The sequence below is a fragment of the Chiloscyllium punctatum genome, chromosome 9, assembly GCF_047496795.1.
Source record: "Chiloscyllium punctatum isolate Juve2018m chromosome 9, sChiPun1.3, whole genome shotgun sequence".
Classification (NCBI taxonomy): domain Eukaryota; kingdom Metazoa; phylum Chordata; class Chondrichthyes; order Orectolobiformes; family Hemiscylliidae; genus Chiloscyllium; species Chiloscyllium punctatum.
The window spans coordinates 124696203-124720702 of NC_092747.1; the positions used below are offsets into that span (position 1 = coordinate 124696203).

The window sequence follows — 24500 nt, forward strand, 5'->3', positions numbered from 1 at the left end:
CAAATTTATTTTACCAGAAATAAGCAATGGAACTTATAGAATTGACCCTTAATATAAATCACTTGATTCCTGAAGAAAGGCTCATGTCCGAAACGTCGATTCTCCTGCTCCTTGGATGCTGCCTGACCTGCTGCGCTTTTCCAGCAACACATTTTCAGCCTTAATATAAATCAGTCAATTAAATGATAACTAAGATTTTTTAGCTATTTCCTTAAAGGAACAAATACAATGTATCTGTATAAGTCACATTTTCATTGTAGAAATATTTCAACCCTACATAATATGCCTCATCCCTTACTCCAGCGAGTTATTTGCTAACCACTGCTTTTGGCAAATGAAATACAAGAAATCAGAGATCAGAGCATCAGGTATAACGATAATATAAAGTCACAACTTTAGGTCTGTAAATATTTTCGTTCTACAATGACACAGATACAAATGTCATACATGGAACCATTCTCATACATTCTTGGATGTATTGCATGGAAAGTCAAGATAATTTGCAAATATTAAAATTCCTTGCAAAGTAATTTGTGTCATCCATTACAGAAAGAATTGCATAATTTCCTCAGTAACATACTAACACTTTTTAATAGAATTAAGTTTTTAATTAATTTTGTGGAATATATTTACATTTAAAATAGCAAATGACCAGGTGGAATTACGTATCAGAATTAATGTGTGGTCCCATATTTGTCCTAATAGACCAACTACTCACACACAAAAGCCAAAAAGGACTTTTATAACAATCAGCTATACAGTCCTTGATCATTGATTACTTGGTGTAGCATATACAGAGTACCGTGTTCCATCAGCACCAACACTGAAAAGTAGTGAGTCGTCAGTATGGAGAGGGATGAGCAACCTGCTTCCAATGAAAACAATACACTTGTGCTACAAGATTCCAAAGGATGACCAATTAAGCAAGCAAGGTAAAATTCAGATGGGAAGCTTAGCAATCCTGGCCACTGATTCTGAAGACCTGGCTCCTAGAATACAAACTGAAAACCAGAACATGAGATGAAAGAGAAGGAAAATAATTGGAAATCAGGCTGCATATTTAGGAATAACATACAGAAGAAAATGCTCTGGAAAATATCTTTATATTCATATATATTCAATTATAATTGATTACAAAGTGTCAATACAATGATGGTAACCAATACCTTTCTGAATGGATCATGCAGAAGATAAAAACACTTAAAATATCCAAAATAAATTTCTGCTCTAACAATCAATGACTATAACAATGAATAGAGAAAATATATAATATGTTTTTGTGCATTTGAAAATATTTTAGGGATAACAAAGAAAAACTAAAGAAACTTTTGTTCTACAAAAGCTGATAATGGTATTCTTTGGTACATCAGCAATCATCTACTGTGCAATATTTGATAAGCATATATGCCACTGTAGTAGAATTATTTTTGAGATATGTTGGTAGTAAAGGAGGGTATAGTTTGTACTGGGTGTCTGCTGGAAATATCTGTGTCAGTCCTGCAAAGGCACAAACTATATTACTTTATAAATCAAGATGGTTACAAATATTAAAAATAAAACTCACCCAATTCACATGGCAAACACCAAATAAATTTTATATTTAATGTGCATCTGCACGAATCAAAATGCATCAATGAAGCAGTCACTGTTGCAACTGAATTAAAATTTTCATTGTAATGCAAATATAAAGGTGATTAAAACCATGAAGCATCAGACAAATGGTCTGATATGAAATCCTACTGACTTCCTGCAAATGCACTGCATGTGTCATATTGTGAATTGAAAACATTTGATGCATACTTAACCTGATTTAGGGATAAGGTATTGTGCAAACAGCAAGGAAGAAGGAAGTCAATTTGGATAAGTAGACTTCCCATAGAAATTGGGCAAATAAATGCAAGCACACAAAGCAGATACAGAATTCCTGCTGCTTTGCTTCACCAGGACTGAAAAATAGATTCTGAACCGTAACCTCGTATTTTGTTATTATAGGTTCACCTCTATTCACAATATGTCTATACGAGTTGTTCGGAAATTTGTATCTGACAGTGTTTATTACATTATTCAGAGCAACTTTAATATTTTGGCAGCTTTTAAGTCATAGTTAGATCTCAATGTTAACTGAGGTTTATAGAGCACGTAACCTAGCCAGGAGTGCTTCTACTTCAGGAACAGCATTATTCTCAGTGTCAGAAATAACAGTTCCCATCTCCTTCTTCCTTAGGTCTGAAACAGCATGTCCCTCCCGTTTCCTGACAGCTTTACTCCTTGTGTTAGATGAATATGCTTCTGTTTCATAACTGGGCTCCTTGGTAATTGGAATTCTAGCTGTGTTCAAGTGGATATTCTGACCAGAATGTGACCTTTCCAGTTCAGCCTTTTGATTTTCTGCATGAGAAAAAAAATAAAGGGGAATGAAGTTACAGAAGAGCTGAAAAACAACTATGTAATGTGGGGCAAACAACATGCAAGTAGCAGAGGTGCAAACTTAAAGTGTTAGAAATGACAAGAAATGTCAATCACGCACAGAGTCACATAAATATCACTAGTTAAATACAGATTGAGCATAAATCTGATGATTCCAACTTAGCAATCATGCTTTTCCTCTCATTAAATGCAGCTCCGGGGGAATGATGCCAACAAAAGATAATGCATCTTTAATAAACTGATGAACATTTACATGTCGAGTGAGACAGGTGGGATGTACCTAATAAAAATGTCAGTCCACCAACTCCCATTAATACAAGAAAACTTTTTTTTATTTCAAACTGCAGTGCAATGAGACCCACCTCAAAAGGCTTCGAGGCACAGCAAAAGCACAATTAAATTTTAAAACACAATCTATTTTCTATCTATCTGATATATTTGCAGCATGTTACTAATAATTGACAGTGATCTTGACTTATCACATCTGCTATAGTCGTCAGCTGTACAGTCAATGATTTAATGGCTTTGCCTGATAGGAGCAAAGAACAGAAATTTTATCAGCTAGTTTGCAGACATCTTGCAAACAATATGAATTATCCTCTCTCATATCTTCAACTAAAAAAAAGGGACACTCCATATTCATGTAACCTTGAGCATAGCCTGAAAACTGTCTCAACAAACTTGACATGACATTTAAAGTTTTTGGTTATTCTCTGAAAGATGTTCTACCATCCAAACAGTAATGACTTTGGAACAGAAGCAGTCACTCATGACTATGTGTTTTATGTGGAAGCTGAAAATTCCTACAGAAAACAGCTTGTACTTTAAAAGGCTGCTGCTGAAGATATTTACTGCACTGTCATTTCATGACCAGAGGGCTCACGGTGATGGATGAACACTTTACACAGCAGCTTGGACAATCTCAGCAAACCTCTGTAGTATGATCACCTCTAGACCAGAGGCAAGAAAATAAACGTTTTTTTTCGAAAATATAGCGGCTTTCTTGGCTAGCAGTATTTCAGAATGGGTTTTTGAGAAACTGTTGGCATGCAGGCAGTGACATGATATATTGGACTATGATGTATTGTCTCTCCGTATTGTAGCAAAGCTCAACCCAGAACCTGATTAAAAGTTCACCACTTTGCATTGAGTTAGGAAGAAAATAGAGGAGGAACTACCAGCACAGACTTGTACATTAAAACTTTTATATCAGTTTGTCCAACTTATTTCTTCTTGAGTGAGTTTAAATTTAGAGGGAAAAAAAGACCTCAAAAATAGTGAAGTGTCGATGTCAACACTTCAAATGCCAGCTGGATATCAAGTAGATATTTTTAAAATGAAAGCTTCCACCTGGTATTATTGAGGTGATTTAATAATTTTGACGGTATTAGGCAAGATCTTTCAAAAGCTGATTGGGGGCAGATGTTCACAGGTAAAGGGACGGCTGAAAAATGGAAGCCTTCAGAAATGAGATAACGAGAGTCCAGAGACAGTATATTCTTGTTAGGGTGAAAGGAAAGGCTGGTAGGTATAGAGAACGCAGGATGACTAAAGAAATTGAGGGTTTGGTTAAGGAAAAGAAGGAAGCATATATCAAGTATAGAAAAGATAGATCGAATGAATCCTTAGAAGAGTATAAAGGCAGTAGGAGTATATTTAGGAGGGAAATCAGGAGGGCAAAAAGGGGACATCAGATAGCTTTGGCAAATAGTCAAGGAGAATCCAACGGGTTTTTACAAATACATTAAGGACAAAAGGATAACTAGGGAGAGAACAGGGTCCCTCAAAGATCAGCAAGGCAGCGTTTGTGTGGAGCTGCAGGAGATGGGGAGATACTAAACAAGTATTTTGCATCAGCATTTACTGTGGAAAAGGACATGGAAGATATAGAATGCAGGCAAATAGATGGTGACATCTTGAAAAATTTCCAGATTACAGAGGAGGAAGTGCTGGATGTCTTGTATCACATAAAAGTGGGTAAATGAAATTATTGTCACGTGTACCGAGGCACAGTGGAAAGCTTTGTCTTGTGAGCAATATGGGCAGATCACAGAGTTAAGTAGCATAGATAGTAAGTAATAGGTAAACAGTGTCAAAAACAAAAACACAGGTACAGGTGAATGTTAAGGTTTGTGAGTCCATTCCGTATTCTAACAACAGTAGGGTAGAAACTATTGCGGAACCGGCTGGTGCGTGTGTTGAGGCTTCTGTACCTTCTCCCTGATGGTAGAGGTTGTAGAAGAACATTGCCAGGGTGGGATGGATCTTTGAGAATGCTGGTGGCCTTTCCTTGACAGCGGGCCTGGTAGATGGGATTCTATAGATGGGAAGTTGGCCTTTGTGATTGTCCGGGCCGAGTTCACCACTCCAGGACCTGATCCGAGAACTCTGTGGGAAGCTAGAGAAGTGATTGCTGGGCCTCTTACTGAGATATTTGTATCATTGATAGTCACAGGTGAGGTGCCAGAAGACTGGAGGCTACCTAACCTGGTGTCAATGTTTAGGAAGGGTGGTAAGGACAAGCTAGGGAATTATAGACAGTGAGCCTGACGTCGGTGGTGGGCAAATTGTTGGAGGGAATCCTGAGGGACAGGATTTACACATGTTTGGAAAGGCAAGGACTGATTAGGGATAGTCAACATGGCTTTGTGCGTGGGAAATCATGTCTCACAAACTTGATTGAGATTTTTGAATGAATAATAATGAATATTGATTAGGGCAGAACGGTGGACGTAATCTATATGGACTTCAGTAAGGTGTTCAACAAGTTTCCCCTTGGGAGGCTGGTTAGCAAGGTTAGATTTCATGGGATACAGGGAGAACTAGCCATTTGGATACAGAACTGGCTCAAAGGTAGAAGACAGAAGTTGATGTGGAGGGTTGTTTTTCAGACTGGAGGAATGTGACCAGTGGAGTGCCACAAGGATTAGTGCTGGGTCCTCTACTTTTTGTCATTTATATAAATGATTTGGATGTGAACATAAGAGGTAGAATTAGTAAGTTTGTGGATTACACCAAAATTGGAGGTGTAGTGGATAGCGAAATAAATTACCTCGGATTAGAATGGGATCTTGACCAGATGGGGCAATGGATTGAGGTTTGGGTGATGGAGTTTAATTTAGATAAATGTGAAGTTCTGCATTTTGGGAAAGCAAATCTTAGCAAGACTTATACTCTTAATGGTAAGGTCTTAGGGAGTGTTGCGGAACAAAGAGACCTTGGAGTGCAGGTTCATGGCTCCTTGAAAGTGGAGTCGCAGGTAGATAGGTTAGTGAAGAAGGCGTTTGGTATGCTTTCCTTTATTGGTCAGAGTATTGAGTACAGGAGTTGAGAGGTCATGCTGCGGCTGTACAGTGCATTGGTTAGGCCACTTTTGGAATACTGTGTGCAAGTTTGGTCTCGTTCCTATCGGAAGGATGTTGTGAAACTTGAAAGGGTTCAGAAAAGATTTACCAGGATGTAATCAGGGTTGGAGGATTTGAGCTATAGGGAGAGGCTGAACATGCTGTTTTCTCTGGAGTGTCGGAAGCTGAGGGGTGACCTTATAGAGGTTTATAAAATCATGAAGGGCAAATAGACAAAGTCTCTCCTCTGGGGTTGGGGAGTCCATAACTAGACGGCATAGGTTTAGGGTGAGAGGGGAAAGATATAAAAGACCTAAGGGGCAACTCTTTCACGCAGAGTCTGTTATGTGTATGGAATGAGCTGCCAGAGGAAGTGGTGGAGGCTGGTATAATTACAGGATTTAAAAGGCATGTGGATGGGTATATGAATAGGAAGGGTTTAGAGGGATATGGGCTGGGTGCTGGCAGGTGGGACTAGATAGGGTTGGGATATCTGGTTGGCATGGACAAGTTGGATCGAAGGGTCTGTTTCCGTGCTGTACATCTCTATGACTCTATAACAAGACAATCCATTTTGGAGATGCCTGATTTTTGTGAGGTGGGGAGATCTCAGTTAATGTTTAAAAATGACAGGTGGGACCCGGATGTAGGAGTGTCAACCCCATTTCTGACATATTCAATTTTTTGATGGTAACAGAACTGGACTGATCACTCATGAGGCAAACCCAAAGTCCACAAGGCAAAGTCCGCAAAGTCCACAAAGTCAAACTCGGTGCTGAGCTTGACTGTTGGAAGGCTGTTTGGCTACAAAATGGGAGTCGAAAAGGGTGGTGGTGGAAAAGCACAGCAGGTCAGGCAGCATTCGAGGAGCAGGAGAATGGACGTTTCAGGCATCAGCCCTTCAACAGAAATGGGAGTCATGAACTGATGAAGTATATACAAATACACTTGAAAGGCAGATAAAGTCTGTACAAATGTCATGATCTGATTTTGTTTTTAAATACCTTGCTCTTTAAACTACTTGCAAGTCAGCAAACATGAGAATATAAACAGGAGTGGGCCATCAGGCCCGTCAAGCCTGCTCCACCATTCAATAAGATCATGGCTGATCTTTTCATGGACTCAGCTCCACTTACCCACCTTCCCACCATAACCCTTAAATTCCTTTACTGTTCAAAAATATATCTGTGTTTGCCTTAAAAATATTCAATGAGGAAGCCTCAACTGCTTCACTGGACAGAGAATTCCACAGATCCACAAATCTTTGGGCAAAGAAGTTCTTCCTCAACTCAGTCCTGAATCTACTCCCCCTTATTATGAGGCTATGCACCCTCGTTCTAGTTTCACCCATCAGTAGAAACAACCTCCCTGCTTCTATCCTATCTATTCCCTTCATAATTTTATGTTTCTGTAAGATCCCCCATATTCTTCCAAACTTCAATTAATATAATCCCAGTCTACTCAGTCTCTCCTCATAAGCCAACCCCCCTCAACTCCGGAATTAACCCAGTGAACGTCCTTTGCACCCCCTCCAGTGCCAGTACATCCTTTGTCAAGTAAGAAGACCAAAACTGCACACAGTACTTCACTGATTGCCGACCAGAAAAATAGCCATTTATCTCCACTCCTGCTTTCTGTTAGTTAACCTATCCTCTATTCAAGCTGATACATTACCCATAATGCCGTGCACCCTTATGTTCTGCAGCAGCCTTTTTGAGGCACCTTGTCTAAGGTCTTTTGGAAATCTAGATACACCACATCTACCAGTTATCCACCGTACTTGTAATGTCCTCAATAATTCCAGTAAATTAGTTCAATGTGACATGCCATCAGTGACATGCTGTGTCTATCTTTTGGGATAGTAACATTCTGTCATAAAGATTCAATTGAGTTCATTATTGAGAATTTCCATAGGCTATCATGATGTCAATATGAATGCTTACTTGAGTTTCAAAAGCTTAATAGCTCTGTGGGGGTTCTAAGCTCCAAGTTTAATTGAGTCTATTCAAAGACTAACTGACTTGGAAAGTCAGTCTGAGTAGAAGTATTTTTTGTTTAATTAAGCGCTTAAGGAGATTTTAAAACTTTGAATGTATTTTTATGAGTGGGAGGCTTTTTCATGATCAAATGTATAAGGGTGAGAACTGTATTGGACTGTAAGACCTTTTTTATCTCCACATGGTTTCTGGGATCTACTGATGGTGGTGAGAGTGTGGAAGGCATGAGTTGGTGTGGAGGGCTTGGAGGGCCATGGGGGTTATGCAGGTGATGGAATGTGAATGTTCAGGGCATGCAAGCCTAACAACTAAAACAACCAAAGTCCAAAAGAACTGAAATGGGCTTTCTAACCATCCGGCCTTCCAGATCAGGGAAACCCCAGTCCCGTGCCCATTTCCACTCTGTTTCAGGTGTTTGGCAACCCTGCCTTTATATTGCAACTGTCCTCCCCAGATGATTTTGCATTTCAGGTGAGTTTAGTATGAGCTGGGATATTCCCTAATTCGAGATCCCTGACTCACTGACAAAAAAATTGACCATTTATTTCAAGAATTATTCAGAACTGAATCAGAACACTGAAACTTTTAAGTAGGGACATTTTAGCAGGATGAAATGATAGTAATGATTTTATAAAATGGCACACTCTGTGTGATTGAGAAAGAACAAAAGTACATCACTTGCTTCTGAAATTCATGCAAAGAATGTTAAACAGTAGAAATGATGAGATTGTGTAAAATCTATTTCAATTTCACTTCACATACTCTCTGCTGATTGTTCAGACTAGCATGGATTTTACCTAGACCAACGTTCGATATTTGAAAGAAAGGTTAGGTATCATCAAGGGATGTTAATTATGCAAAAGCAAGCAAAACGAATTTGATCAGAAAGGGGTAGGAAGGTTCTATTTCTTTCCAACAGCTGAGGTTAGAAAAACATTTATGTTAATACCGAAGCATCTGCTGATTACATCTGAAGCTGTGGGACACCGACATTAAATCACTGAACCATTTTGGCAGCTTCTAGATTCCTTAGCTCTACAGGGGCCTCATTTCACTGGTAATTTGCAAAGAATTTCACCAAAGTTTGACAGATGGCCAAAAAGATTTTGTTATAAGAAAGATATTTTTGATCATTTAAATGTCACATGATATTTAAAATAAGGCATGTTAAGCCTGCTGCAAGTAATCACTGGAGTCCGGCCCTTGTAAACTGTAGTGCTGTGCTTTTCCCCCACTGTGACTGTTCAGTGAGCAGTGCAGGAGAGAGGAGACCTGTGAAGGCAATGAGGAAGAGTTGCCCCTTGCCACCTTGCTGTTTGTGACCCTCAAATTTCGCTTGTGATCCCACTTGGGGTAGTGAGCTACACTTTACTAGCTCTGTGGCAGTACTTTACAGGAGTATCAAATATTAAGATAGGTTTTAAAATGTTGTGATGCTCATTTTGGTGATAGCTATATTTATTCATTTTAATTAATGGTGTTTGCATCAATAAGTTTCAACATTGCATTCAGAAGGATCGTTTATTTGCATTTTACTGATCAGCTGTTGTTGGAGTGGCTTAAGTCAACTCCAGCGAATGGCAATGCATAGATCTGAATGTGACATTGCAGTTAGCTTTTTAACAGCTCCTGACATATGCTTAATGGTGTGGTGAAGCATTACTGAAATCAGTATATATTACCTTTTAGTAGTCAGTGGCTGCAAAGACGGATGTATGAATTTATACCAGAAGTTGTGCACTAACATACACTTAAAATAACACAGAAAGGGATAATGACACCTGTATCTAAAGCCAAAAGGGGATATATAAAACATCTTTTGCATGGTTTATAACATCATAAAGGGCATGAGTAGAACAAATAACCAAGGTTTATTTATAGTGTGGGGGAGTCCAAATCTAGAGGGCATAGGTTTATGATGAGAAGGAAAGATATAAAAGGGATCTGACCGGCAACTTTTTCACACAGAGAATGGTGTGTGTATGGAATGAGCTGCCAGAGGAAGTGCTGGAGGCTGGTACAATTACAACATTTAAAAGGCACTTGGATGTGTACATGAATAGAAAAGGTTTCGAGAGATATGGGCTAAGTGCTGGCAAATGGGACTACGTCAGATTGGGATATCTGGTTGGCACGGACAAATTGGACTTAGGGGTCTGTTTCCATGCTGTATGACGTGATGACTCTCTGGTGGTAAAGCAGTTTTGGATATGCATCAGTGGGAAAGCATTAGTGTAACTTGGAAATCAGGCTGTTGTTCTGCCTCTTCATTGCACTGAAGCCAAGCTACATGAAACCTGCTCCAGAAAGCACCGTCATAACACTTTGGACTTCACAGCAGATTGATGTATACTTCCAACCTGGTGTGAAGCCAGTTTTAGTAAGCTCTCCATTTGGGAAAATGGACCTATCAAACAGCTCCTTAAACTTGGTATTTCTTCTAATGTTTAGAAATTGACCACACTTCAATCTATGTTACATTAACATTAAAAATTAATATTTGATCACATATCAGTATAATCATGGACATTTGAGGAGTTATGTAAATATGTTAATTAAATGCATACAGTGTCAACTGAAGGCAGGAATATGGAGGATATCTGACAGTATGGTATCAAACGGACAACAGGGTCACATTAGAGTAGAAGAGTGTGGAGTTGGAAAAGCACAGCCAATCAGGCAACATCCGAAGAGCAGAATTGACATTTCAAGCGTAGGCAGTTCATTAGGCTTCCTGCTGAAGAGTTTATGCTTGAAACATTGATTCCCCTGCTCCTTAGAGGCTGCCTGACCTGCTATGCTTTTCCACCACCACACTCTCCTGACTGATCTCCAGCATCTGCAGTCCTCACTTTCTCCTAGGATCACATTAGATACTATTTGGAAATATTCTTCTATATATCCATTCACTAACATTGCGTAATATTGGGTAGCATGGTGACTCAGTGGTCAGTACTGCTGCCTCACAGCGCCAGGGACCTGCGTTCGATTCCAGCCTCGGGTGACTATCTGTGTGGAGTTTGCACATTCTCCCTGTTTCTGCGTGGGTTTCCTCTGGGTGCTTTGGTTTCCTCCCACAATCCAGAGATATGCAGGTTAGATGCTAAATTGCCCATGGTGTTAGGTGCATTAGTCAGGGGTAGAGGAATGGGTCGAGGTGGGTTACTCTTCAGAGGGTCAGTGTGGACTTGTTGGGCCGAAGGGCCTGTTTCCATACTGTTGGGAATCTAATCTAATCTATTAGTTGTCTCAGCTAGATCATAAATAATATGTAGCCAATAATACTAATATATTTTGAAGTGTGATGGCCAACACAGAACAAGCAAACAATTCACATGTTCAGAAAACCACTGTTGCATTCTGTCCTGAAACCATAAAAGATATTGACAGAGAAGCAACCAAAAAGAATCATGAGAAGAAATTAAGCTGCAGAACACGCAGTTGCCAATGGAAACAGATTGATGCTTGCAATTTCCTACATCCTGAGTTCATGATATGAACAGAGCCATTTGGGGAGATGGCAGTAACTGCCCCAAAAAAAGGAAGGGAGAAGGAAAATAAAAATAACAGTAAAAGGTCGGCAATTCTGCCCCTTCTGTTAAGTCTCAGCAATAGACTACACTATTAGCAGCCTCAGAGCAGACAGGTTTGTCATTTTGGTCTAGGAACAGACCACAATCCCTGGAAGCATAAACTAAATATAAACAAAGGATATGGATACTTAAAAAAAATGTCCTTGGCAAATAGAAGACCAGCCTTATTTTTTTTATAACTGCTGTATCTTCGAGACTTGAATGTAAATCTAAAATATGTATTTTCATCCAGCAAATAGCACTTTAGACTTGGCAACAGCTTAGCACCTGACACAAAGGTCTAATGGATATGTTACCAACAATCAATAACCTAAACAAAATTGCAATTTGAAAAAAAGTGTTTAATTTCTTGACATTTATTGGCATATCATGTTTAGTCAGGTACAATCTAATACTGAAGAGAAGCAATAGTTCAATGAGAAAACTGCTCTGCTAGATCGGGTAGTGTGAAATTACTGAGGGAATCAGTTTGAAAGTAAGTGCAATATTAAAACCACAAAACATTTTAGAGAGAAAATTCAACAGTGATGTTTCCTGGCATACATATCTTTATTTCAAAACATGACGTGAGAAAAAAATCGTATTATTGTTCAAAAGGACTCTGTTCCCAAAGTATTCGCATAAGCAATGAAAAGGAAAGTTTGGAATTTATATCAATTTTTATTTTCAAAAGTAAGTTTTGACCAGATACACAAACGCAATGCTATTTATTACATTTATACTGAAACTATGGTCTCTAGGAACAGGTAAAATACGTAATTATTCGACAAATTATTTTTATGCTGTTGGTTGGAACTTTGATTCCAAAAGTTTAAAGAGACCACTTGAATGATCATAGTATTTGTAACAAAACAAATTAATTAACGGAACCAATTGAGGTTATTGGCCATCTTACTCCCATTTTGGAGACATGGTTACAAAGAGATAAAAGCTGAGAACTAAATATTCAGAAGTATGTCACTTTTCAAACATACAGGCGGGAAGGAAAAGGTTGCTTTGTACATGCAGATGTAAACAAATAAGATAGCAAGAAAGGATCTTGAACAGAATATATAGAATCTATATGGGTAAACGCAGGAAGTAACAAAGGGAATAAGACACAGTTGGGAAGAGTCTTTAGTCCCCTGATTACTTATGTAGTAGCACAGAGAATAAATCAGGAGATAATGAGGGCATGTAAAACAGGCATTAAATTAAACATGAAGATTTAGTCTTTGTGAAGATTGAGAAAAGACAAATTAGCAGATGTAGGGGCGAGGAAATATATGCATGTTTGTGAAGAATGCATTTGGAATAGTTTCCAAGAACAATATGTTGTCAATCCAACAGGGATCAGACTATTTTACCAAAATGCAATACCTCATATTTATCCAAAGTAACCTCCACCGGCCACTCCTCAGTCTATTGATGAGATAAACTTTAATCTGGATTAATGTGAGGTATCCATTTTGGTAAAATAAACAAGAATAAAGCTTATATGATTTATGGTAGGACTCTGGGTAGAGTTGTAGAACAGAGAGACCTTAGGGTTCAGGTGCATAATTCTTTGGAATCTGCATCACACACAGACAGGTTGGTTAAGATGGCATTTAGCATGATTATCTTCATTGCTCAGACCTTGGGGAATAGGAATTGGGACGTCGTGTTAAGGTTGTATAGGAAGTTGGTGAGGCCGCTTCTGGAGTATTGTGCGCAGTTCTGGTCGGCCTGTTATAGGAAGGGTATTATTAAATTAGAGACGGTTCAGAAAAGATCACCAAAACGTTGCAGGGAATGAAGGGTTTGAGTTATAAAAATAGGCTGGGGCTTTTTTCACTGGAGCATGGGAGGTTCAGGGGTGACCTTATAGAGGTTTATAAAATCAGGAGGGGGCATAGATAAGGTGAATAGCAAGGGTGAATCCCTAGTAATGGAGTTCAAAACTAGGGGCATATTTTAAAAGTGAGAGGAGAAAGTTTTAAGAAGAGCATGGGGGCAACTTTTTTTACACAGAGATTGGTGCATATGTGGAATGAACTACCAGAGGAAGTGGTGGATGCAGGTAGTTACAATATTTAAAAGACACTCTGATAAGTACATGAATAGGAAAGGTTTGGAGGGATTAGGGCCAACCATAGGCAAGTGGGGCTAGTTTAGTTTTTTTGGGTCGGCATGGATTCATTGAACCGAAGGATCTGTTTCCCTGCTGTGTGACTGTATTTTGAATCTGACAATATGATATAATCCAGATTTAATAAAAGTTATCAGAGTAAAAGATGCCCAAGAAAACAATAAATGTAACATGGTAGAGTTTAGCATTCAAACTGAGAAAAAGAAACTTAGATCATTAACCATTGTGCTGCAATTATACTCCAATTAGCACCTCCCTACATTGATATGAAACAGCCTCTTTCATTATTAATGAGCATCAGTCATCTCCGAATCATGAAAACAAAAAATCTGAAGATCACAATGGGTCAGGCAGCATCCATGGAGAGACAGCAAGCTAACGTTTTGAATCTGAAAGACTCTTCATCAGAGCTGAAGTGAAGTGTGAAGGGGACAGTATTTATGCAATAGTAGGAGTTGGGGTTAGAGTGCAGGGGGAGAAAGGATGTTGATATTACAGATTAAGTGATCTGAATGTGAGAATGACAGAACAGTGGTGTGTCTAACTGCCAGATTTGAAAGAACAGACAGTCCCACTGGACTGGGTGACAGTCATGTTCTGATACACTATTGGTATTGTTTTCAAATGCTAACTTCCTACTCCTTGTCTGAAAGATGGGTGTGGAGGAAGCCTGATGGATCTCTAAGATACCTATTTGCCAGTTAATGAACCAGCTATTCTAAGCCAGTTTAAGTAAACCTAGCTTGGACTCTGACTTAAATGTAGCCAATGAGCTGTGAGCATCAAGTGGATGCTCTGCTCCAGGTTTTGATCCAGAGAGAATAAAGAAAATCTCTGAGCTGAGTTAGCCACTGGGCCCAGACGGGGAGAATGACCTTAGGTTGGCTGCAAGTCACATTACGCCTATGGGGCCGAAGCAGCTCTGTTGTTCCCCTGGCTCCTTAATAAAGATGATTTGTGGCCCTTCGGAGACCAGTTACTGGTGGTTTCTATACAGATTCTGGCTTCTCTGCTGACATACTTAATGTGTTACTGCACAATGTTAACAGTATTATGTACCTTCAGTGATCACCTACAATAGAGTTGTACAGTCGACAGTAAAGAAGCAGGAGTTTATCTTCATTAAGCAGGGTTATCTGAGAGCCCTGTGTGGTGCTAGCGGAGGAACATTGAGGTCCAGTAGCACTTGACTGGGTCCACCCAATGCTGGTGAAGTTGCTTAAAGCAAATGTGCACTAGATCTGTTCATTCAGCATAAGTCAAGTGGATTCAACATAACGCAGTGTCCCATCTTAAGCAGCAGTCTGCATGAAAACATTATTTCATTCACCCTATCATTGTGGCCTCCGGATTAGTCAGTAATTTGCAAATCAATGTTTTCAATATTGGACCTTAGACTGGGATCTCATTTGAAAAATAAAATGAACATTTGCTGCTAAATGTTTTACATTGCAATCTCTCAGCAGATCTAAAAGATCTAACGGATTCAATCAAGTCTACCCTTTCACTGATTAATATGTCGTTGTTCCAGGACCCAACACAAGTAGCATGGCTAGATTCAGCCTTCATCATGCCATCCTCACTCTCCTGATGTCTGTTCATATAGAGTCATACAGCACAGAAACAGACCCTTTGGAACAAGTTTCTCAACTAAACTAGTCCCACTTGCCAGCGTTTGGCTCATATCCCTTTAAACCTTTCCTGGTCATGTGCCAGCCCAAATGTCTTTCAAATGTTGTAACTGTACCTGCATCTACCACTTCCTCTGGCGGTTCATTCCATACATCCATCACCTGACCAAGCTGAACATACACTGGCAAAAGTCTCCTTTGGGATTCAAACAATTTGAGATAAATGCCCCCTTGCTTCCAGGAGGTTGATGATACCACAGCCCAGCTAAGCATTACTTGGCCCTCAACTTGCACCTCGGTGAAGTATGAAAATAAATAGAAGAACATAAGACTGGCTCTAGGTGATACCCAGTCAAATCAATTTGTAACATGAACTTTGAACTTTGTTCAAACATATGTCATTTTTTTGGTTAATGTGATGCTCGTAAACCACTTTACTCCCATTAGCAAATCTTTCCTGTTTTGCAGACGCTGGTGAAAGGATACTTCAAAACTGATGACGTTATTCTTTGGTGGAGCTTTAATGAACATGATTCTCATTTACTTCATCCTGCTCTTATTTTGCCTTCATATTGTATGGACTGTTCATAGTGCGTCTCATTGTTAGTGTGCCTTAGTAAAGGGTGGGAACAAAACAGTTCCTTGCCTAAAAATACTGAGAGGCCACATGCAGACTGCTTTTTGGCAGCACAATTAAGAAATTATATTTCCAGACATTTTAGTCAAACCAATATTCCAGATGAAAGTGAGTTGATGGACTTCCTACCAAGACACCCAGATACCTGTGGTGTGTATTTTACAATGACCATAATTTAGGAATTGAAAGCAGGAATAGACTATTCAGTCATTTTGCCCGCTCTGATCTTCAATAAGATCCTGGCTGATCTGGTTATGATCTCAACTCCAAATCCACCCCCCTTCTCCGTAAGGCTCAACTCTTTTATCTTCCAAAAATCTATTTAACTCAGCCTTCTTGAACCACATGCTGTAGGTAAACCCACAATGCTGATAGAGAGCAAGTTCCAGGATTTTGACCCAGTGACAGTGAAGGAGCGGCAATATAGTTCTAAGTTAGGATGGCGATTAGCTTGGAGGGGAACTTGAAGGTGGTAGTGTTCCGATGTCTCTGCTGCCCTTGTCCTTCTCGATGGAAATAGTCATAGGTTTGGAAGATGCTGTCTAAAGATCTTTGGTGAATTGCTGCAGTGCATCTTGTAGATAATATACACTTCTGCCACTGAACATCAGTGGTAGAGGGAGTAGATGCTTGTAGGTCTTGTGGATGCGGTGCCAACCTTCTCCTGAATGGTGTCAACCTTCTTAAGTGTTGTTGGAGCTGCACCCATCCAGGAAAGGGAGAGTGTTTCATCACACTCCGGACTTATGCCTTGTAGATGGTGGACAGGCTTTATGGAATCAGGAAGTGAATTACTCACCTCAGTATTCCAAGCCTCTGACCTACAGTTGTACCACTGTGTATATATATGGAGAGTCCAGTTGAGTTTCTGATCAATGGTAACCTCCAGAATGCTGATAATGGGGACTCAGTGATCATAACATAACTGAATATCAGGGGAGTGGTTACATTGTCTCTGATTGGAGTTGGTTACGACCCTGCATTTGTGTGGTACAAATGTGATCTGCCACTTTTCATTGTTCAGGATACTGTCCAGTTCTTTTTGCAAGTTAGCTGACAGAAAGCAGAGAGTGGGATAAATTGGCTTTTCTCAGTTGGCAAGCTGTAACAAGATGAGAGCCACAGGGATCAACACCGAAGCCTCAACTATTTATACTTTATAGGAATGACTTGAAAGCAACTAAAAACCATTGCAAGAAAATTAATCCTCTTCATCTACATCTTAAAAGTGAAGCCTCTTATTTTTAAATTAGGTCCCATAGTTCTAGTCTCTCCTACAAGAGGAATCACCCTCTCAGAGTCTACCTCATTTAGTCCCCTCTGGATCTTATCTGTTTCACTAAATCACCTCACATTCTTTGAAATTTCAACGATAAAAGCCGAAGCTGCTCAACCTTTCTTCAAAAGATTAAGCTTTCATCCGATGAATGAGTTAAGTAAACCTCAATGAGTTGTGTCAAATGCAATTGTAGTCTTTGTCAGATAAAGAGACTAAACTTGTACACAGTATTCCAGACGAAGACTCACCAAAGCCCTGTACAGCTACAATAGAAATTCCCTCGTCTTATATTCTACTGCAATAAACACCAACATCCCATTTGTCTTTCTAGTCATCTGCTGATCCTACAAACTAAGTTTTTGTGATTCATGAACCGTGACACCAAGGTAACTCTGTACCTCTAGGTTTTGCAATCTCTCTCCAGGTAAATACTTATTTTTGATTCTTCCTGATAAAATGGACAAATTCAGATTTGTTCACATTGTACACAATCAGTCAAAACTTTTCACATACACCTGAACTATTTATAATCCTATGGGGACACTCCACCTCCTCCTGACAACTTCCTTACTTCCTTAGTGTTAATGATAAATTTAGGTACCATACATTTGGTCCCCAGATTATACTATTTGTTCTTAAAGTCTGTCAATCTTCAGACCTAGCACTAACTTTTGTAGAATTGAACAGCTTTCCTTTCAATTTGAAATTATTTTTAATTTCCTCATGTAATCATATACAAGGCATCCTTCTCAGTCTTTCTCTTCCACAGTTATTGATAAACCATTGATGTGAGTCATCAAAAGTCTCCTTAAAAATCTGCCACTGGATCTGTACTGTGAAACATTTTAACCATGTTTACTAATTGACTTTAGCCAGTTCTGCCTTCATAGCACTACAGTTTCCTTCACAGGACTATAGTTTCCTGTATTTCGAATTAAAACATGAGTCTTATGGCCAAACTTTTCCCCTTCAAACTGATTTGAAATTCAACCAAGTTATTTAGCCTCAAAGTTCCTTTATTGTTAAGTTGTTGTTTAGAAGCATAGGAATACATGAACCAGAATAGGCTATTCAGCCCCTTAAGCCTGCAGTTCTTTATCAAAGTTATTTCCTGTGCTATCCTCCATGATGTCATCAGTAATGAGAAATATATCAAATTCAAGTACAATATTTACTTAACCATTGAGTTTTCACAAACTCTGCAATTGAGAATTTCAAAGATTCACCACACTGAGTCAAGACATTCCTCCTCATCTCAAACTTAAATGGCTTGCCTTTGAATCTGAGATTGTGTCCACTGAGTCTGCACTCCACAGTCAGGGGAAAAGACCAACATTTGAACAGGTGCAATAGGAGCAGAGGCAGACCAGTTGGTTCCTTGAACTTACTTCACCATGTGATAAGATCATGGTGGATCACTTTGTGTTTTGAATTTCATAATCCCATCTACACATGATCATCAGTGCCTATTAAGAATCTATCCAATTCTGTCTTAAAAGTAGTTAATGACCCTTTTCAATTGCATTCTGAGGCAGAGAGTTCCAAAGTTGCAGATCTCTTTGATATGACCTGTCTGAATTTGTGTTCATCAAACTTAAACTTAGCAACTCACGCAGTTGAGATCAGTTTCAATGGCACTATGTGTGCCCAATTAGTTGGCATTGCCAATGGATATCCTCTAGGTCCAGCCCTTGATAACACCTTTGTTGGTTACCATGAGAAGCCCAGCTTTGATGGAATAGAACACCTACAGTGTGGAAACTGGCCATTTGGCTCAACAAGTCCACACCGACCCTCTGAAGAGTATTCTTCCCAGATCCATCCCCTTAAACCCATAACCCTACATTTCCCATGGTTAATGCACCTAACCTACACATCGCTGAACACTATGGACAATTTAATATGGCCAACTCACCTAATTTGCACATCTTTAGACTGTGGGAGGAAAGCAGAGTATCCAGGGGGAACCCACGCAGACATGGGGAGAACATGCAAACCCCACACAGAAAGTTGCCCGAGGCTGGAATCGAACCTAGGACCCTGGCCATGAATATCATATCCCCGAAATATTTTTGATTTGGTGATTACACGCTTGTGATATTTGAATCCACAGATGCATTGAAGAGTTTCTTAACATAAATTCTATCTTGACTAAAAGTTACCATTGTAATGGAGCAATCAAATGAGCTCTCTTTAGTTGATAAATTTGTCAAGGGGTTCTCAATTACTATCTACCCGAAGCCTACATCACTGGTAAATTTACAGGTTGAGATTCCCAAGGTACCATATGGTACATGGTCAACCTTACTGGCCACCTTGATTGTATATCTCTTGCCAGATGCTCACCATGGACTTGACATAGGTCATATCAAAACTATCCAGCATGACAACAGATAACCTAATCAAATCATTACTTACTGAATGTCAATCTAATGAAAGAACAACATGCAACTCTTTTGGTCCCAAACCATGAGTAGTCTACTATAGAGTACACTGGAAGGGGGAGAAATCTCATAAATTTGACCAACAGGTGAGACAAGCTGTCTCACATTGCTACTACGCAGTAAACCCAACGGGTGGTTTTCTCCACTAACAGAGTTTTGCCATGAAGCTAAAAAGGCATTCTGCCGACCACACAAATGAGGAGCTGTCAGAGAAACTGGTGGAGGCTGGTACAATTACAACATTTAAAAGGCATCGAGATGGGTATATGTTTAGGGAAGGTTTAGAGCAGCATGGAGCAAATGCTGACAAATGGCGTTTTGTCAGATTGGGATGTCTGGTTGGCACGGATGAGTTTGACTGAAGGGTCTCTTGCCGGGCTGTATGACTCTCAGAGTATTGTAATATAGGAGCTTTCGGTGCCAGAGTGATGCCAGGTATGAAGATGTACATTCCAATAACTGGCAGACCATATCAAACAATATGTCCCATTGATCATTTTCAGTAAGTAGCATCCTGATGTTGCTCAATCAGTCCATGTTTGTAAGCCTCACAAACGTATATCCACCATCAGATGTCATTCTGCAACTGGAAATAATATACTAAATAATGCAGGATGTGCTAAAAGTTGCATCAGAAGCCAATTTAAGACTATCAGTGGGACTCAGTGTCATGTATTTGCATGTGCTAGAAGCTACACATACGTTGCCTGTTTAATGCAGGCAAAAGGAATTTGCCTTTTTCATAAACAAGAGGGTTCATTCACGGAGATGGCCAATCTCTGTTGCATCCCCATGGCAGCACGCTGGCCAATCACAATCTGCCTGCCTGATCTGAGAATTAAGTTTGACATTTAACAATTCTTGCTACAATCCATGGCAATGATATCCTGATCTGTTAGCATCCTCATCTCATGTGACACATAATGTGTGCCTTCTTTCAAGTCTATTTCTTGTGACCCAGTTCTGATGAGTGCAAGATAAAAAAGCTTCAAAACCTTGTCTCACTTTAGCAATGTTTAAACACTAACAGAAAGATAAAATTCTCAGCTTTGCCCTAAAAAGGCAATCCCTAATTTTAAAATAGTGTCCCTGAATTCTGGAATAACCCACAAAAGAAAACATCGTTTCCACATATACCCATAAAGCCACTCCACAGGTACCTTGGACAAGTACGCCACCACCGTCACAGACTTTATCAGCAAGTGTGTGGAGGACTGCATAGCGAGGGAGTCAATCCAGGTGTTATCCCACAGAAAACCCTGGATAAAGGGGGACATACAGAACCTGATAAAAACCAGGTGTGAAGCCTTCAGATTAGGAGACTCATTCAAATATAAGGAATCCAAGTATGACCTTCACAGAAGCATTAAGACAGTCAAGGAACAATACTGATCCAAACTAGAAACCCAGATAGACACCTGGCGACTATGGCAAGGACTGAATGACATCACAGGTTTGAAAAAAAGATAGTGCAAGATAATAGACGATGACACATCCCTCCCAGATCGTCTCAACACCTTCTATGCTCACTTTGAGCAGAATTTCAGCAGAGAGGTAACATCTATTCTGACAAGTCCTGACAAACCTATCCCAAAAGTCACTGCATCAGAGATCAGATCAGTTTTCCTTCGTGTGAATCCAAGGAAAGCGATGGGATTAGATGGAGTGCCAGGCCGTGCACTCAAAGCATGCGCAGATCAACTGGCAGAAGCCTTCGCAGACATCTCCAACCTCTCCCTGCAGCAGGCCACTGTGCCTGCCTGTTTCAAGAGGACCAACATCATCCCTGTGCCTAAGAAGGCTCATGCAGCATGTCTCAAAGACCACCGCCCAGTGGCCCTAACTCGGTGGTCATGAAGTGCTTTAACAGACTGGTCATGGCATTAATCAACTCCAGCCTCCCTACTACTCTTGACCCACTCCAATTTGTCTATCGGACCAACAGATCCACATCAGATGACATATCATTTGCCCTTCACTCGTCCCTAGAACATCTTGACACCATTTCAGCCTTCATCATTATTATCCCCTCGAGACTGATTACTAAACTTGGTGATCTCAGACTAAGACCCACTCTCTGCAACAGGATCCTCAGTTTCCTGACCCACAGGCCACAATCAGTGAAGACTGGGGACAATACTTCATCCTCACTAACACTCAACACTGGAGCCCCCACGGGATGTGTACTCAGCCCCTACTGTACTCACTGTATACCCATGACTGCGTCGCCAAATACCAGACTAATGGCATTTATAAGTTTGCTGATGACACCACCATAGTTGGTCGAATCTCAGATGGCGACAAACAGTCTACAGACGGGAGGTGGAAAACCTGGAAAAATGGTGCACTGAGAACAACCTAGCTCTCAATGCTGGCAAAACTAGGAACTCATTATTGACTTTCGGCGGGATCTTACTCATGCCCCCCTACACATTAACAGCGCAGAGGTGGAACGATTGGAACGTGTCAAGCTCCTGGGAGTGGTCATCCACAAAAAGCTTTCTTGGATTCTTCATGTGGACACACTGGTTACAGAGGCCCAACAATGTCTCATCTTCCTCAGGCAGCTGAAGAAATTTGGCATGATGGTGAATAGCCTTGCCAACTTTCATAGGTGTACCATTGAGAGCATTCTGTCTGGATGCATGACTGCCTGGTATGACAACTGAACCATTCAAAATCGGAGACGGTTACAGAGAATGGTGAACTTGGCCCGGACAATCACAAAGGCCAACCCCCCATCTATAGAATCCATCTACCAGGCCTGCTGTCAAGGAAAGGCCGCCAGCATTCTGGAAGATTCATCCCATTCTGGCAATGTTTTTTTTCAACCTCTACCATCAGGGAGAAGGTACAGAAGCCTGAACACACTCACCAGCTGGTTTTGTAAGTTTCTCCCCCACTGTTGTTAGAATACTGAATGGACTCACAAACTCCTCACATTCGCCTATATCTGAGTTTTTGTTTTTGCCGCTGTTTAACTATTATTTACTTATCTATGCTGTTTAACTCTGTGATCTGCCTGTATTGCTTGCAAGACAAAGCTTTTCACTGTGCCTCGGTACACATGACAATAAATTCAATTCAATTCAGTTCACTCAGGATCTTAAACATTCTTTTTGTGTCTATTCTATCTCCTTACACATTTTGTTTTCCTATGAGATTGTCTCATGTTCTACTGAATGCCACAGAATACAGGCCCAGATTCCTCAATGTCTCTTCATAGGATAGTACCACCTTCCCAGGAATCAGTCTGGTGAACATTCCCTGCAGCCCCTTTACGCAAACATATCTTTTCTTAACCAAGGGGATGAGAATTGCACAAAATACTCCCAATGCAGGGATCACTCGGGTTCGATACCATTGCACATAATATTCCCGATGCAGGGATCACTAGGGTTCAATACAAGTGAAATGGTATTTCTCTGAGCCTTCACTCAAATTGTTTTGCAATGAAGGGCCATTTGAATTATTGCTGCACCTGAATGCCAGCTTTCGGTGATTTATGAACAAGAATACCTGGATCGCTTTGCACATCAACACATTCCAATCCCTCACCAGTTAAATAAATATTTTACGTCATTGTACCTCCCAGCAAAGTGCATAATCTCACACTTATCTACATTATATTCCAACTGCCATGCTGCTGCCCAGTCACCCAGTGCTGTCTAAATCTCCTTGAAGCCTCTTTGTATCATCTTCACAATCACATTCCTACCAAATTTCTATAAGCATCAAAGTTGGAACTGGTTCCCAAAAGCAAATCATTGATATAGCTGTGAACAGCTGGAATCTAAGCACTGATCCTTGCAGTAACCCGCTGGTCAAAGCCTGCAAGCCTGAGAATGACCCACTCATCTCTATTAAATACTATTAGCCACTAACAGTCTCCATTAACAGCTATTCACCGTCCCAGCCAAGTCATGATTGATTCCTTTGTCTGTCCAACTGTTCTTCTCTCTCTGTGGCCTCTATCATAGAGCCATACAGCATGGAAGCAGATCCTTCGATCCAATTTGTCCATACCAATCAAGTTTCCCAAACTAAACAGGTCCCACTTGCCTGTGTTTGATCCATATCCCTGTGAATTTTTCCTATTCATGAACCGCTGCAAATGTCATTTAAATGTTGTAACTGTTGTAAAGATTTCATCTGGCAGTTCATTCCACATACGAATCACTCTCTGTGTGAATAGGTTGTCCCTCAGGTCCCTTTTGAATCTTTATTCTCCAACCTCAAAAATATGCCCTCTAGTTTTGAACTCAACCATCCTAGGGAAAAGACCTTTGCTATTCACCTTATCTATGCCCCTCATGATTTTATAAACCTCAATAATGTCACCCCTCAACCTTCTACGCTGCATGGAAAGTGGAAAAGCCTTAATTAAAAGAGAAAGCAGCAAAAATAATTCCTGGAATCAACTAGGGTCAGCTTACCAAATAGTATTAATAAGATTGTACTGTGTCTACATGCATACAGTATTAAGAACAATATCGGTGAATTGATGGTGCTAGTTAAAGGAAATGATTTAAATTGTCATTGCACAGACATGGTTGCAAGGTGATCAATACAAGAAACTAAATATCGAAGGATATTCAACATTTAAAAGGGATAGACAGAAAATGAAAAGGAAATGGATTTGTGTTGGTAATAAGGGACTAGTTCAGTGTATTAGTGAGAGAGGTTTACTAGTCAGATAAACAGGATGTGGAGTGTGTTTAGGTGGTGTTAAGAAAGGAAAAGGAGCAGAAAACATTGGTAAGGGTGTTTTATAGACCACCAAACATGTGATAACATAAGGCATAATATAGATCCTGAAAATCAGAGATGTATGTGCAGGTGGAATGCAGTAATCATGGGTGACTTCAATCTACATAGAGTCTGGATAAGGCATGGGGAATATATTCCTGAAACGTGCTTGAAATAATCTTTTGAAGCAATCTGGTATTAAAAAAAATCTGGACAGGCATATGGACATACATGGAATAATGTAGGTGGGATGGGCTTCAGATTAGTATGACAGGGCGGTGCAACATCA

The 24500-nt window shown here is 40.0% G+C and overlaps 1 protein-coding gene across 2 annotated transcripts in view; it reads right to left on the reverse strand.

Annotated features, from left to right (window-relative positions):
• Positions 1-624: 624 nt before the first annotated feature.
• LOC140481653 (protein diaphanous homolog 3-like) overlaps positions 625-24500 on the reverse strand; it is a 604739-nt gene continuing 580863 nt past the window's right edge. For both annotated transcript variants that reach the window (XM_072578185.1, XM_072578184.1), the window contains exon 28: positions 625-2388. In XM_072578185.1, coding sequence (XP_072434286.1) covers positions 2129-2388 — 260 coding nt within the window. In that variant the 3' untranslated portion in view covers positions 625-2128. The remainder of the gene's footprint in view (positions 2389-24500) is intronic.